This window comes from Cetorhinus maximus, unplaced genomic scaffold, assembly GCF_964194155.1.
Source record: "Cetorhinus maximus unplaced genomic scaffold, sCetMax3.hap1.1 HAP1_SCAFFOLD_1229, whole genome shotgun sequence".
NCBI lineage: Eukaryota > Metazoa > Chordata > Chondrichthyes > Lamniformes > Cetorhinidae > Cetorhinus > Cetorhinus maximus.
This window is the reverse complement of record NW_027597171.1, coordinates 76,381-89,713: the sequence shown is the minus strand read 5'-3', so window position 1 is coordinate 89,713 and position 13,333 is coordinate 76,381. Positions and strand designations below refer to the sequence as shown.

General features: G+C 50.2%; 1 protein-coding gene across 1 annotated transcript; it reads left to right on the top strand.

The window, feature by feature from the left end:
* Positions 1-258: 258 nt before the first annotated feature.
* LOC144675935 (scavenger receptor cysteine-rich domain-containing protein DMBT1-like) lies at positions 259-12,055 on the top strand (the record flags this gene model as incomplete). Its single annotated transcript, XM_078536456.1, has 4 exons — positions 259-564; positions 5,786-6,103; positions 10,775-11,077; positions 11,637-12,055. Coding segments are annotated over 4 exons (1,346 nt in total), but the record flags the coding sequence as incomplete, so codon positions are not given.
* Positions 12,056-13,333: the final 1,278 nt, after the last annotated feature.

Genomic DNA, 13,333 nt, shown 5'->3' with positions numbered 1-13,333 from the left:
CTGTCTATCCATCTCTCTATCCATCTGTCTATTTATCTGTCTATCCATCTGTCTATTTATCTGTCTATCCATCTGTGTATCCATCTGTCTATCCATCTGTCTATCCATCTGTCTATTTATCTGTCTATTTATCTGTCTATCCATCTGTCTACCTATCTGTCTAGATTTTGGATCTCTGACAATGCCCCGTTTTTTCGGCTGCTTATCCCACGTGTTTTTACCGGAATAATGCTTTTCCCCATCTGATTCCTGGTACAGATTACCTCGTGACGCCGGATATCAGTGTGAGCGGGGATTCCAGCAGGTTAATGAAAGGACAGTCCGTTGAGATCCTGTGCGAGGCACCCAACTACTTCTCGGGAGCCAAGTTCTACCTGTACAAGGACAACGACCAGAACTTCATCAGCACGACTATTGCTTCCTCGCGCCTGGTCCGCTCCCACTTCAAACTTCACCACATCACGAAAGAGGACCAAGGCAACTACTCCTGCTCGTACCAGGCAGACATCGTTGGAAAGCACTTCAACTCCTCCCGCAGTGACCCCATATACCTTACGGTGATCGGTGAGTAGCGCTGAGCACCACCGGCTGCTCTTTATTCCAAGTGGGCGTCTCTGGCTGGGTCAGGGGTTTTCCAGGATCTTGACTCTGCGACAGTGAAGGGAACGGCCGATATATTTCCAAGTCGGGATGGTGAGTGGCTCGGAGGGGAACTTCCAGGTGGTGGTGTTCCCCGTGTGTCTGCTGCCCTTGTCCTTCTAGGTGGTAGAGGTCATGGGTTTGGAAGGTGCTGTGGAAGGAGCCTTGGTGAGTTCCTGCAGTGCATCTTGTAGATGGTACACACACTGCTGCTACTGTGCGTCGGTGGTGGAGGGAGTGAATGTTTGTGGATGAGGTGCCGATCAAGCGGGACTGCTTTGTCCTGGACGGTGTCGAGCTTCTTGAGTGTTGTGGGAGCTGCACCCATCCAGGCAGGTGGGGAGTATCCCATCATAGTCCTGACTTGTTCCTTGTGGATGGTGGACAGACTTTGGGGGAGTCAGTGGGTGAGTGACTCTCCGCAGGATTCCCAGCCTCTAAGCTGCTCTTGTAGCCACAGTATTCATATGGCTGGTCCCAGTTCAGTTTCTGGTCAATGGTAACCCCCCCAGGAGGTTGTTGGTGGGGGATTCAGCGATGGTAGTGCCATTGAAAGTTCAGGGGCGATGGGCTGCACTTTCTGGTGTTGGAGATGGTCATTGCCTGGCACTTGTGTGGCGCGAGTGCTACTTGCCACTTGTCAGCACAAGTCCGGATATTGGTCCAGGTCCTGCTGCATTTGGACATGGACTGCTTCCGTACCTGAGGAATCAGACGCAGGACAGAGCAGGTAAGGACAGCAGGTTTCCTTCCCTAAAGGTATGAGTAAAGTAAGTGGGTTTCGATGACAATCATCGTGACAGAAATGATGGCAGCAGTTCAGCCATTTCATGCATTTGCAAAAACACCTTCATACCGAATTGGCTGCAGTAAGTACTGTCCAATACGTGGAACATGTATGTTAGATTGTTCGATATAGTGCCCCAATATTAATATTCGGCTGCCTTGGCATCAGCGGGAGTGAAGAGACTGAGGGGGGTGCATTAGAAAGTGTGAGCATAGGAACATATGGCCTAGGAGGCAGGAGTAAGTCCTTTGAACTTGCAACACCACTCAAAAGATCATGGTTCAACTGGTCATCTCCCACTTTCCTGTCTTCCCCCCCACCCCACCCCCCGTTAACGTTTGACCCCCTCGCATCATAAAAAACGATGTAACTCAGCCTTGAATAAATGTTAACGCCCAGCCTCCACTACCTCCTGTGGAAGAGAACTCTACTTTCTCTCAGAGAGAGGAAAAAACATCCCCTTTTCTCTGTAATTGACAGAGAGACCTTGTGTTCTTGAAACATGTTCCCTCGTTCTAGTTTCCCAGACGAAAGGAAACATTCTCCCAGTATCCACTCGCTCCAATTCCCTCAAGACCTTCCATGTTTCAATAAGATCTCCCCTCGTTCTTCTGATTTCCCATGGATCTCCGTTTAACCTTTATCCCCGGATAGTCATTAGCATAGTTGCAGACTTCAGGAGGGCAAGGCTCCTGGACCTGGTGGACCACACCCTAGGGTCCTAAAGGGAATGACTGCAGAGATAGTGGCTGGATTGGTTGCAATCTTGCAAAGCTCCACCTAGATTCTGGTAAGTCCCCAGCGGATTGGAAAGCAGAAAGTGTGAGACTTGCTGAGAAAATATATTCCGTCGAAACATTTCATCTTGCGCCCAACAGGACAGTTGCCCCGAGGAGTGCGAGATGTAAAGAATCGATAACATGTCTTTATTTTCAGCAACATGTTCAAGTTCTGTATCGCCAAACGGCTATCTGTAACACAACTAATACGGAAAGGAGGGAGGCTGAGAGCAGGGAACTGCAGGCCAGTTAGTCTTAACAGCTGGGGAAATGCGAAATCCATGACTGAGTAGGCACGCCTTTAGATAATCATAATGCAATCCGGGAGAATCAACAAGATTTTGCGAAAGGGAGATAGTTTTTGAAAAACGAATTGGAGCACTTTAAGGATGTAACAAACAGGGGCGGTAAAGGGGAACCAGTAGATGTGGTGACCTTGGATTTTGATAATGTGCCCGATAAAGAGCGCAATATAAAAGACCATGGGGGCAGAGGGTGATATATTAGCATGGATAGGAGATTGGCTGACTAACAGGAAACAAGGGAGTCCGGACAAATGGACCATTTTCTGGTTGTCAAACCATAACTCGTGGAGCACCGCAGGGATCGTTGCTGGGGCCTCAGCTATTTACAATCGATATGAATGACTTGGATGGAGGGACTGACTGTATTGCAGCCAAAGCTGCTGAGGTTAAAAACAGACTGAAACGAAAAGTCTGCGAGGGTTAGGTGAGTGGGCAAGACATTGGCAAACGGAGTACAAAGTGAGGTTGTCCATTTTAGAAGCAGAATGGAGAAGCAAAACATTACCAAAATAGAGAGAGGTCGCAGAATGCTACTGTACAGAGGGAACTTGGTTTCCTAGTCCGTGAATCACACAAGGTTAGCATGCAGCTATAGCAGATAGGAAGTCAACGGGAAGGCCAGCAGTTATTGACCGAATTGCTCACACCGCTGTCAGAGACGGAGTTCCAGGATTTTGACCCAGCGGCAGTGAAGGAACGGCTGATTATATATCCAAGTCAGGATGGTGAGTGGCTTGGAGGGGGACTTCCAGGTGGTGGTGTTCCCCATGTGTCTGTTGCCCTTGTCCTTCTCGATGGGATTGGAAGCTGCTGCCTCAGGAGCCTTGGTGGGTTCCTGCAGCACATCTCGTAGACGTTGAGGGTTGGGGATTCGGCGATGGTCACGTCATTGAATGTCAAGGGGCGATGGTTAGATTCTCTCTTGTTGGTGATGGTCATTGCCTGGCACTGATGTGGCAACAAATGTTACTTGCCCTTTATTGCAAGGGGGAATGAGATATAAATGTCGGGAAGTTTTGGTATAACAGTACAGGGCGTTGGTGAGACCACACCTGGAGTATTGTGTACAGCCTTGGTCTCCTTGCCTGAGGACGGGTATACTTACATTGGGAGCAGTGCAGAGAATTTTCACTAGGCTGCTTTCTGGGATGAAAGGGTTGTCTTATGAGGAAAGCTGGAGCACGTTGGGCCTATACTCATTGGGTTTTAGAAGAATGAGAGGTGATCTGTTTGATGCACATGGTATCCTGCGGGGGCATTGACAAGGTAGACACCGGGAGGTTTTTGCCTCCCGCGGGGGTGTCGAGAAGCAGGGGGCACGGTTTAACATTAACGGGTCTCCCATTTAAGACGGAGGTGAGGAGGAATTGCTTCTCTCAGTTAGTCTCTGGAATTCTCTTCCCCAGAGGGCACAGGAGGCTGGTTGACTGAATATATCCAACGCTGAGTTAGACCAGATTTTTGGATGGCAAGAGAGTCAAGCATCATTGGGGGGTGGGTGGGGGGAGGGCGGGGGGTGTGGTGGTGTGAGGGGGGCAGGCAGGAAAACGGAGTTAAGGCCACAAGCGGATCAGCCATGAAGTAGGCTCGATGGACCGAATGGCCTGCTCTGTTTCCAGTTCTTGCCTTCTTGATGATGAAGGGTGAATTGCGCAGACGGATGGAAGATGGGATCGAATTTGGAGACGTGTTCGGTGCTGCGGTTGGGAGGGACTAACACAGGAAGACAATATATGATGAATTGTACGAGGCTGAGCGCCTGGTGGGAGGATACACCTTGCTGGTCAAATTCACGTACCTTTGAAGGTGGCCCATTGTGTTGATAAAGCAATTGAAAGCAAATATGGGTCGCATAGGTAATAGGGGCAGGAGGAGGCCATTCTGCCCCTTGAGCTTGTTCTGCCGTTCAACTAGGTCAGGGCTGATCATCTACCTGAACACAATTGCCCCGCATTAATCCCATATCCATTGATGTCATTGGTACCTGGACATCTATCAACCTCTGCCTTGAACATACTCGATGACTGAGCTTCCTCAGCCCTCTGGGGTAGAGAATTCTAATGGCTTACCACCCCCCCGAGTGAAGAAATTCACCTACATCTCAATCCTAACGGCCAACCCCTTGTTCTGAGACTGTGTCCCCTGGTTCTAGACACCCGCCCTCCCTAGCAAAGAGGGAATCATCCTTCCTGCATCATTGAATGTGTTAAGTGTGTTAGTATAGCGTGTTGAACTGCTATTACCGCATTCTGCTATCTTACCTTTACGCGCTATCAGCACCTTCTTTAGCCTTTAACACTCCCTTTGCGTTGCGTCCATGACATCTTTATCAATATGTCCTGAGCTCCCCCCTTGATCCCTGTAAGAATGTTGGGTCCCTCAATGAGAACACCTCTCGCTTCGAAACCCTATGGAGCACATGCGCCGACTCCTCAATCTCTCCTTACGAGGCAATCCCGCCATCCCAGGAATTCGTCCGGTGGCCCCTCGGCCCCACTCCCTCGATGGCAATTACATCCTTCATAAGAAGTGTTGAGATGAGCGCTTGAAAAGCCGTAGCAGGTGCTGGAAAAATGGGGTTAGAATAGTTAGGTGCATGATGGCTGGCATGGACATGATGGGCTGAAGGGCCTGCTTCTGTGCTACATAACTCGATGATAAGGAAGCCAAAGCTCTAGGCAATACTCCAGGTGTGGTCAAGCCAAGACACAATTGTGTCTCTGCACAAATGCAGCAAAACATCTGCAATTGCGACTCGAATCTTCTTGTGATAAAGACCAACATGCCAATTCCCTTCCTCAGTCCCCTTACTTGCACCGTACTTCCTGTCATATAGTGACCAGAACTGTCTCCAGTACTCTAGTTGCAGTATAACTCGTGTTTTCCACCCCACCCAACTTCTGTACTAGGGATAAGGCGAAATAGGGGCAGATTTTGGATTCATCTCAGTCAGAGCTGCCCATCCCTTGAACATTTCAAGCAACCATACTGTAGGAGTCACATGTAGGCCAAACCCAAAGCGCATGTCCTTCCCTAAAGGCTATTAGGATTTTGCAACAATTGCTGATAGACGGTTAACAGCAACGAGGCCAGCTTTAGAATTGCAGATTTATTAGTTGAGTATCAATCCCCACTGGCTGCTGGTGAACTCACGTCCACCAGACCACTAGCCTGGGACTTTGGGATTACTAGCCCAGTGATGTTACCGTTACACCACCATCTCCCCAGAGGGCTAATTTCCAACTGGCCGGGCTAATGTGTTTCCTCTCTTGCAGATGACGTGGCACTCCGCTTAGTCAACGGAGAGAACGACTGCTCGGGCACCGTTCAGGTGTACTACAACGCAACCTGGGGTTCGGTGTGCGGCGAATTCTGGGGCATCACGGACGTGCAGGTGGTCTGCAGGCAGCTTGGCTGCGGTTTTGCCAAGGGGCAAATGGACCCCTCGCAGTTCGCCGACATCCAGAAACCCATCTGGCTGAGCATGGTCCAGTGCAGCGGCGCCGAGGCCCACCTGTGGGTCTGTCCGGCGAGAGCCTGGATCAGCGGGATCAGCTGCGATCGATTGAACGGGGCTACTGCCACGTGCTCTGGTAATGCCCGCGCGTACAGGGTCGTTTTTGCCTTTTCCTGCTCCCAGTATTAAAATGAATCGAGCACATGCACACACATACACATAACACTCCCAGCGATGCCTGCTTAGTTCCGACACTGCCAACAGACCTCAGGAACCATGTAATGCATTGGAAATTAAAATTCCCTCAAAAGTTGCCCATAATGCGAATTCTACAAAAAAAAAACTTACAGAATATATTTCAGCAAAACTGGAGTCCAGGAGTCATTGAATCCATCCACCCAGCATCATTTTATATCCACAGTCATACTCAGCCACTGCAGATGCTTATGTACATACGTAAGCAGTGTTATTTTACACAAGTTCCTGTGCGCGAGTGTCTACACTTGCCCTTTAAGCGTGCTGGGCCGCTAGTCACTAGCGATGGTGCGGAATGTACAATCTGGGCGGGCGAATGGAGTGGCGGATGTGCTGGGGGTGGGGGTGAGGTCCGGTTCCCCTTCCAAGTCACTCGCCCTCGAACGATATCGGCCGTCCCCTTCGCTGCCTCTGGGTCCAGACCCTGGACTTCCCTCCCTCCCTCCCTCACCGCGCTGAGGGTGTGTACTCACGCCCCCGCAGAGGCTCCAGAAGGCAACTCACCAGCACCTTCTCAAGGCCCTGCGAGAGACGGGCAACAAAGCGCTAAACCCGGCCAGCGACAGCCGCACCCCATGAACGAAAATGCAAAAAAGTTGGGGGGTGGGGTGCAGGTCTGCTCAACGCTGGGACGGTCTTGATAGGCCGAATGCTCCCCCCCACCCCGCCCCAGCTCGGGTTGTTTTGTGTGTGCGCGAAACCGTCTCCTGGGGTCCACCCTTGATTCACCCCTTGAACATAAAGCTGGGGTCTTGGGGGTTGGGGGTGGGGATCGGTCAGTTTTCAGGCAATGGGAATTGGTCAATATCTACGAGGGAGACATGGAAGTATCTCTCCGGGGTTAGAGAGGGAGACAGACGATCGGCAATATGCGTGGAGAGAATGAGCAAGTCCCGGAGAGATCGGAGGATCACAGAATCACACACACAGTGCAGAAGAGGCCCTTCGGCCCATCGAGTCTGCACCGACACGTGAGAAACACCTGACCTACCTACCTAATCCCATTTACCAGCACTTGGCCCATAGCCTTGAATGTTATGACGTGGCAAGTGCTCGTTCAGGTACTTTTTAAAGGATGTGAGGCTAACCCGCCTCCACCACCCTCCCAGGCAGCGCATTCCAGACCGTCACCACCCTCTGGGTAAATAAGTTTTTCCTCACATCCCCCCTAAACCTCCTGCTCCTCACCTTGAACTTATGCCCCCTTGTGACTGACCCCTCAGCTAAGGAGAACAGCTGCTCCCTATCCATCCTGTCCATGCCCCTCATAATCTTGTACACCTCGATCAGGTCGCCCCTCAGTCTTCTCTGCTTCAACGAAAACAACCCAAGTCTATCTACCCTCTCTTCATAACTTAAATGTTTCATCCCAGGCAACATCCTGGCGAATCTCCTCTGCATCCCCTCCAGTGCAATCACATCCTTCCTATAATGTGGCGACCAGAACTGCACCCGGTACTCCAGCTGTGGCCTCACCGAGGTTCTATACAACTCCAACATGACCTCCCTACTTTTGTAATCTATGCCTCGATTGATAAAGGCAAGTGCTGCATATTCTTTTTTCACCACCCCACTAACATATCCCTCTGCCTTCAGAGATCTATGGACACACATGTCAAGGTCCCTTTGTTCCTGTGAACTTCCTAGTGTCATGCCGTTCATTGAATACTTCTTTGTCAAATTACTCCTTCCAAAGTGTATCACCTCACACTTTTCAGGGTTAAATTCCATCTGCCATTTATCGGCCTGAGATGGCGGCATAGTGATAATATCAGTGGACCCGTGATACAGGGGCCTCAGGCTAATGTGCAAGGGACATGGGTTATACAGACTGATCCTCAACCCCCACCTCCCTCCACCACCCCCCCAACCCAATTTAAGCATGGGAGAAGCTAAGGAGTCAACCCTACATGAACTACCTAGACCGTTCCAAGCAATTGAACCCAGGCAGTTGGCGGCCTAATGGTCATCTCACTAGTCATGTGACTAGTTGAGTTAAGTGATGTGGAGGGTAGGCAGGCTTTGGGGAGTCAGGAGAGGAGTTACTCGCCACAGAATTCCCAGCCTCTGACCTGCTCTTGTAGGCACAGGGACATAGGGATGCAGGAACAGGAGTGGGCTATTCAGCCCATCGAGCCTGTTCCTGCGATGTGCTGGCCCTGGAGAGGGTCCAGAGGAGGTTCACGAGAATGATCCCAGGAATGAAAGGCTTAACATGTGAGGAATGTTTGAGGACTCTGGGTCTATACTCGATGGAGTTTAGAAGGATGAGGGGGGATCTGATTGAAAATTACAGAATACTGAAAGGCCTGGATAGAGTGGACGTGGGGAAGATGTTTCCATTAGCAGGAGAGACCAGGACCCGAGGACACAGCCTCAGAGTAAAGGGAAGACCTTTTAGAACAGAGATGAGGAGAAACTTCTTTCGCTAGAGTGTGGGTGAATCTATGGAATTCATTGCCACAGAAGGCTGTGAAGGCCAGGTCATTGAGTGTATTTAAGACCGAGATAGATAGGTTCTTGATTGGTAAGGGGATCAAAGTTACGGGGAGAAGGCGGGAGAATGGGGTTGAGAAACCTATCAGCCATGATTGAATGGCGGAGCAGACTCGATGGGCCGATTGGCCTAATTTCTGCTCCTAGGTCTTATGTCCATCATTGGATTATCTCATGGCTGATCATCTACCTCTCCGCCACTTTCCCACACTATCTTCATAAGCATCGATGTCATTAGTCTCCAGATGTTCACTCTTGATCGTGGCCAATGATTGAGCTTCCACAACCCTCTTGGCTGGGAATCCCAAAGATTCACCCCCCACCCCATCTGAGTGAAGAAATCCTTCCTCACCCCAGCCCATTACCCTGACATTCGGTCCCCCCCAGTTCTAGGCTCACCAGCCAAATTGTGCATCCAACCTTCATCCACCCTGTCACGCCCTGTAAGATTTTCCTAGGTTTGAGTGAGGCTACCCCTCATCCTTCGGAACTCCAGGGAATACAGACCCTGTCCCCCCCCAGTCTCTCCTCATAAGAAATCCCAACACCCCAGTGATTAATCTGGTGTACCTCCATTGTGCAGGATTTATGTGGGGGTGGGGTTCAGCTCAGTTTCTGGTCAATGGTAACCACCCTCACCCCCAGGATGTTGATAGTTGGTAACTCAGCGATGGTAATGGTATTGAATGCCAAGGGGAGATGGTTAGATTCGCTCTTGTTGGAGATGGCCATTGCCTGGCACTTGGGCGGCCTGAAGGTTACTTGCCACTGGTCAGCCCAAGCCTGAATGTTGTCCAAGTTTTGATGGAGATCGGCACGGGGGTTTGGGGCTAGAAAACTGAGGCGCCATTTTGTCACTTGCACGGCCGGGAAATGGCGCAATTTTCCCATCTAAGACCTCTTGGACACCTTGCAGTAACGTCCCTCTGCATTGGATGATGCTGGCAGCTAGCACAGGGTGATTCTTTGGAATTCTCTACCCCAGAGGGCTGTGGAAACTCAGTCAGTGAGTTTCGAGAGAGAAGTCGATGGGTTTCTGGGGACCAGTGACGTCAAGGGATATGGAGGTATCGCGGGAAAGTGGCGGAGAGGTCGATGACCTGCCAGGAGCCAATTCAATGGCGGAGAAGGCTCGATGGGCTGAATGGCCCACCCCTGTCCCTGTGTCCCTCTGTCCCTGTGTCTACAAGAGCAGGTCAGAGGCTGGGAATTGTGCAGCGAGTAACTCACCTCCTGACTCTTCCCCAAAGCTTACCTGCCTCCTACATCACTTAACTCAATTGGTTGCATGACTAGTGAGTGGAGCAGAAGGCCACCATCGGCCTGGGTTCAGTTGCTTGGCATCATAAGAGACCATAAGACATAGGAGCAGAAATTAGGCCATTCGGCCCATTGAGTCTGCTCCGCCATTCAATCATGGCTGATAAGTTTCTCAACCCCATTCTCCCGCCTTCTCCCTGTAACCTTTGATCCCCTTACCAATCAAGAACCTATCTATCTCGCTCTTGAATACACTCAATGACCTGGCCTCCACAGCCTTCTGTGGCAATGAATTCCATAGATTCACCACTCTCTGGCTAAAGAAGTTTCTCCTCATCTCTGTTCTAAAAGGTCTTCCCTTTACTCTGAGGCTGTGCCCTCGGATCCTAGTCTCTCCTACTCATGGAAGCATCTTCCCCACGTCCACTCTATCCAGGCCTTTCAGTATTCTGTAAGTTTCAATCAGATCCCCCCCCTCATCCTTCTAAACTCAATCGAGTATAGACCCAGAGTCCTCAAACGTTCCTCATAGGTTAAGCCTTTCATTCCTGGGATCGTTCTCGTGAACCTCCTCTGGGACCCTCTCCAGGGCCAGCACTACCTTCCTGAGATACAGAGGCCCAGAATTGCTCACAATATTCCAAATGTGGTCTGACCAGTCGAGTTCGTTCACGCAGAACGCGCAGAATGTCCGATTGGCAAATGGAGGACTGTCCGCCAGTGTGGCAAGGAAGGCCTTCAGTGGTCAAAAGCAAGTCTTTTAGAAGAAACCAAGTCTTGTTTTCTGTCGCCACAGCTCAGCCACCTCCGCCGACGTTGGCAGTATCTGGAAATGGTCTATTCTTCAAGGAAGACACCATCAAGTTTGTGTGTGGGGCGTCTTCCCTGTACAAGGGTGCGCAAATGGCCCTATACAAAATGGGCGAAGAGACGCCAGTCTTAACGGGCGTGATCTCCTCCAGTCAGGGCAACGTGAAGTTCGATCTCGAGCACATTAACAAGAGCCACGAGGGGACCTACTGGTGCAACTACCAGTTGGAGGTGGCGGAGCTGGTCTTTGCGTCCGAGGACAGCGCATTGGTGGAGATCGCAGTCGTAGGTAAGGCCGGCTTTCAGGTGAAAAGAGAGACACGTCGAATCTTTGCACCTTTGCACTCATCAGGACACTTCGCATTACAAGTGCGGGGGTGGGGGGAGTGGGGAAACAACAATTCGTACCGCATGTGAAGAGTGTGCCGATTGGTTGGCACGTGGGCTCTGATTGGTAGAGAGGCGTTGCCGTGGAGGGCGCCCCAGTGTTGGTGACTGACAGTTAACTGTCGAGTGTTGCTTGAAATTTAAACCAGGCAGCTTGATCCTGATTGGTCAAGGCGACGCCCGAGGAATGAGTCAGTGAATGGCTGTCACTTAGTTCGTCTAGCGTTGTTTGCCTGGCCCACTAGTGCTCCCAATTCGCAGGTACAGGTGCCACGTTATCAGCGAGCTAATCCATTGAACCGAATAAATGCTTTTTAAAGAAATATAATTCGTTTCCCATCCTTGGAGTTGTCTGCAATGGGCTATGGAACATGCCGAATGGTATAGACCCTCCGATGACTCTTTTTATCGTGTGTGTTTGGATCGTCAATGTTGCAGTGTTTGTTTTCCCCACTCGACAGAAAATGCTAAACTTCGGCTTGTGGATGGACCCACCTCCTGCTCCGGTAGAGTCGAAGCTTTCTACAATGGCACCTGGGGAACCATCTGCGATTTCGGGTGGGACATTGTCGACGCCCAGGTGGTGTGCCACCAGGTGGGCTGCGGGTTTGGCCAATCGGCCACTCCCGGCGGCCACTTCGGAGAAGGGGCAGGGCCAATCCTGCTGGAGAACGTCCGCTGCAATGGGACGGAGAAGTTCCTGTGGTCCTGCCCGTCGCAGGTCATCATGCCCCGGACCTGTCGCCAGAATAATGACGCGGGCGTGATCTGTTCAGGTAAGGATTTGGCCGGACGATGTCCTTCTGTTGAATGGGAAGTGCCGACAAGGCCAAGGAAGTGGGGGCCCGGATCCTGCGGACGCTGGGAAAACCTGAACTAAAAACGGAAAAGGCTGGGAAATAATTTTAAACAAAAATCTCCGCTGGCGGGAGAGACGGAGTTAACGTTTTGAGTCGGTGTGAATCTCCTTCGTAGCCAGAGAGAAGTAGAAATGTGATGGATTTCACGCTCTGTGGCAAGTGGAGAGAGATAGAAGGTCAGGGATAGGTGGGCGCTCATGATAGATCGATAAAGATGTCATGGGCTCAATAGAAAGAGGGCGTTAAAGACTAAAGAAGGTGCGGATAGCGGCGTGAAGGTAAGATAGCAGAATGTGGCAACAGCAGGTTAACAGGTTATGCTAACGCTATTGAGTTTGGATCATGTGTTGAAATTCACTGTTCAAGTCCACACACGAATATTGGCCACTTACATCAGATATAGGAGGGAGGCTGGTGCCTTTTGTTTCATTCGTTCTCAGGGTGTGGGCATTACTGGCAATGCCACCATTTATCACCCATCCCTCATTGACCTGAAAAAGGTTAACTGGGTGGTTTCCAGGGCCATTTCTGAGGGGCAGTTAAATTCAACCATCTTCATGTGGATCTGGAGTCATGTATAAGTCATGAAGACCAAGCAAGAATGAGACTGGCCTTCTTCCCCAATTGAGAGTGTGGCACGGACACAGATGTGCTGTCATCCTGAGAGACCCAACGGTTCCAGTACAATTATACCAAACAACTCAGCACTCCCACAAATCTGCTGGAGGGCAGATGCAGACCTGAGTGAAGACCCTATCTAATTGGACTAAAATCGGTCAGAGGACCAAGGACATGGGTCAGTGCCATTTATTACTGGATACCTTGAGATATATACAGCCTGGCTTATCATTCCAATCAGAAAATTGCAGAGTTATTGACATTAGTTTGTTGCAATGAGTGGCATAAAGGTAAGGAGGCAGAATGTCTTAATAGTGTTAATGTAATGTGTTAATCTGCTCTTGACACATTCTGCGATCTTACCTTTATTCCACTATCAGCATCTCCTTTAGCCTTTAAGACTCCCTATTGCAAATATGGTATCATTGTCACTCTCTCCTTAGCCCCCACCTATCCCCGAATTCTATTTTGCAGTATCTCCTCTTAAATAGTGTAAAACCCATCACATTTCTACTTCTACTTAGCTCTGAAGATGAGTCATGCTGACTGAAAATGTTAACTCTGTTTCTCTCTCCACATATGCTGCCAGACCTGCTGAGTTTCTCCAGCATTTTCTGTATCTGTTGCTTGACAACACTTCGGTTCAATGTCAGTGATCCCTTTTCACATGGTTCAGTACA